Here is a 2886-nt window from a genome sequence, read left to right on the forward strand (position 1 = left end):
GAGAGACCACGTCGCTCAAACCTCTCCCTGATCGCCTAGGCGAGAATCACGAATCCGAACTCAACGTGAGACTCTGCAATTCTCGCTTAGGCGAGATGGACCCACTTGGGCGAGACTTGCAGGGTTTCGAGTCTGTTCCCGCACACAATGCACCAAACTAATACCAAAATCATACCAATTCACAATGTACTCGATTTCATTTAGTCCATTTCATCAATTAAACCATGAAACACAGTGTAAACATCATTGGACTTCCCAAATCGCACAATTTGACAAAACATCACAAGAATGGTACCCAAACCCTCATCCAATTATTATAAACACCCAAAAAGGCTTTGTTCCCCCATTCCATTCACAAATTCTCAAATTACAGCGCATACCACACCAAAACCAAACCACATAGATTCAAATCTGAGAACAAAATGCATAAACACAATCAATAGTGGAATACACATAGTTTCAGCACCCCTAACCTGGAATTAGTGCTCAAACTTGAGAAGACAGAAATCCTTGATCCGCACTCTCCCTCTTGGTCCAGCCCTTGCACACTCACAACTCCACTCACACTCTCAAATTCGTGCTCCTCTCAAAACCCAATTATCAGCACTACTAAAACCCTTCTTTTCCCTTAAAATGACCTTTTATAGGTGTCTTAATTAAGGGTAAAACGAAAAATGGCCTTAATTATATTTTTAATTTCTTATTTAATGTTAACTAAGGTTTTTTACTCCTCTTACCTTTGCCCTTTCAACTCCACTCTAATCTAGAATTAGCAAAAATAAAGCCTTCTTTATGCCTAACAAGGTTTGAACCCATGACCTTCCACTCATAATGCTACAGCACAACCACTATGCCAATTCACATTTAGTGATATACCCAAATCAACATAAGTTTACAATACCAATCACATACTCATACATATCCTTAAAATCAATAATAAAACAACAACACATAATTGGCATACATAGGACTCGAACCCAAGTTCTCTCACACAAACCAAGTACTCTCAACCATTTGTGCTAGTACTTATCCACATCACATTAAACAATAATTAATGCTATAAAGACGCTTTCTACCCGCATTTATTAATTAATTAATTATTTCATTAATTTAATTTTCACGAGTCTTACAATTCCCCCACCTTTAAAAGTTTTCATCCTCGAAAATAGGACTTACTAGTAAAGAGGGGAAGATAAGACTTCCTTATGAGGTCTTCCATCTCCCAAGTCATCTCTTGGGTTGCCTCGTCCCAGAGAACCTTCACCGTCTTCAACTTCTTACCTCTCAGTTGCTTGACCTGAGTATCCAATATTAGCACCGGTCCAACTGGCATAGTTAGATCCTCGCGTACTTGCACCTCATCTGACTCCAAAACATGATCTGGACTTGCAATGTATTTCCTCAACTGTGAGACGTGGAACACATTATGCAAGTTAGATAGGTGAGGTGGTAAAGCAATTTCATACGCCGCTGCTCCTATTCTCCGTGTAATCTGATAAGGTCCTATAAATCTCGGAGTCAACTTCCTTGATTTAAGAACCCTTATGATACCTGTAGTTGGCGTCACCCGGAGGAATACATGGTCTCCTTCATCAAACTCAAGTGGTTGTCTCCTCTTATCTGCATAAGACTTTTGCCTACTCTGAGTTGCTTTCATCCGGTCTTGGATCAACTTGACCTTACTGGTCGTCTATTGCAGAAATTCAGGACCAAGCACAAAGGCTTCACCATCCTGATACCAGCACAATGGGGTTCTACACCTCCTTCCATACAATGCTTCATAGGGCACCATACCAATACTGGAATGGTAATTATTATTGTAGGTGAACTCCACCAAAGGTAGCACATCATTCCATTTTCCCATGTGATCCAACACACAAGATCTCAATAAGTCTTCTAAAGATTGGATGGTCCACTCAGACTGCCCATCAGTCTGAGGATGATACGCTGAACTCATCCTCAATTGTGTACCCAAGGCCGCCTGCAATGATTGCCAAAACCGTGAGGTGAATCTACGGTCCCGATCTGATACTATGCTTTCGGGTACCCCATGCAATCTTACCACCTCTCGCACATACAACTCTGCTAACTTGTCCATCGACCATTGTTGATTCATAGGCAGGAAATGTGCATATTTTGTCAGTCTGTCTACTATCACTCAAACTGAATCATGGCCCTTAGTCTACCGCGGAAGATGTGTCACAAAATCCATAGAGATATTGTCTCACTTCCACTGAGGCACGTCCAGTGGTTGCAGGGTACCTCCCAACCTTTGATGTTCAATTTTGGCCTTTTGACATACCAAACACTGAGCAACAAAGTCTGCTACGTCTGCCTTCATACCATTCCACCAAAAGGACTCCTTCAAATCCTTATACATCTTAGTCATACCTGAATGTATTCTAAGACGGCTTTGGTGACTCTTCTTCAGTATCTGCCTCATGAAATGAGGCCCTCCTGGTACACACACTCTACCTTTAAATCGTAGAATGTCGTCCTCTCCCATCTGATAATCCTTCCCTTTTTCAGTACCTAACCACCCCAAAAACTGTTGCAATTCCAAGTCATGTCCCTGAGCCACACGAATTTCATTCAAAAATTCATTAGTAACTCTTAGCAAGCTACATTGTATCGAGTCTGACCCAAACTGCATCCCCAGGTTCATATCTCGAAGTTTCTCAATCAACTCTAACTCTTTTATCATCATACAAGATACATGTATCTTCTTCCGACTCAGAGCATCGGCTACAACATTTGCCTTGCCCGGATGGTAGAGCAATTCAAAGTCGTAGTCTTTCAAATACTCCATCCACCTGCGTTGCCTCATATTCAGCTCATTCTGGTCAAACAAGTACTTCAAACTTTTGTGGTCGCTGAATACTCAAA

The 2886-nt window shown here is 41.4% G+C and overlaps 1 protein-coding gene across 1 annotated transcript; it reads right to left on the reverse strand.

The window, feature by feature from the left end:
* Window positions 1–367: 367 nt before the first annotated feature.
* On the reverse strand, window positions 368–1657 carry LOC146888841 (uncharacterized). Its single transcript, XM_085666477.1, has 2 exons — window positions 1177–1657; window positions 368–411 (listed from the first exon to the last, which is right to left on the reverse strand). The coding sequence occupies exons 1-2, from the start codon at window positions 1655–1657 to the stop codon at window positions 368–370; spliced, it is 525 nt and encodes a 174-aa protein (XP_085522603.1).
* Between the last annotated feature and the right edge of the window lie 1229 nt (window positions 1658–2886).

The sequence above is a fragment of the Vigna unguiculata genome, chromosome 1 (assembly GCF_037176805.1).
Source record: "Vigna unguiculata cultivar grain cowpea cultivar isolate G323 ecotype 2 chromosome 1, ASM3717680v1, whole genome shotgun sequence".
Lineage (NCBI taxonomy): Eukaryota > Viridiplantae > Streptophyta > Magnoliopsida > Fabales > Fabaceae > Vigna > Vigna unguiculata.

Excerpts from the sequence above, each read along its gene's own strand:
- LOC146888841 (XM_085666477.1), bottom strand. The coding sequence starts at position 1,657 with ATGAAAGCAACTCAGAGTAGGCAAAAGTCTTATGCAGATAAGAGGAGA. Across the intron at positions 412-1,176 it reads TTATCTTCCCCTCTTTACTA|ATTTGAATCTATGTGGTTTG; the intron begins GTAAGTCCTATT and ends TTTTGTTCTCAG.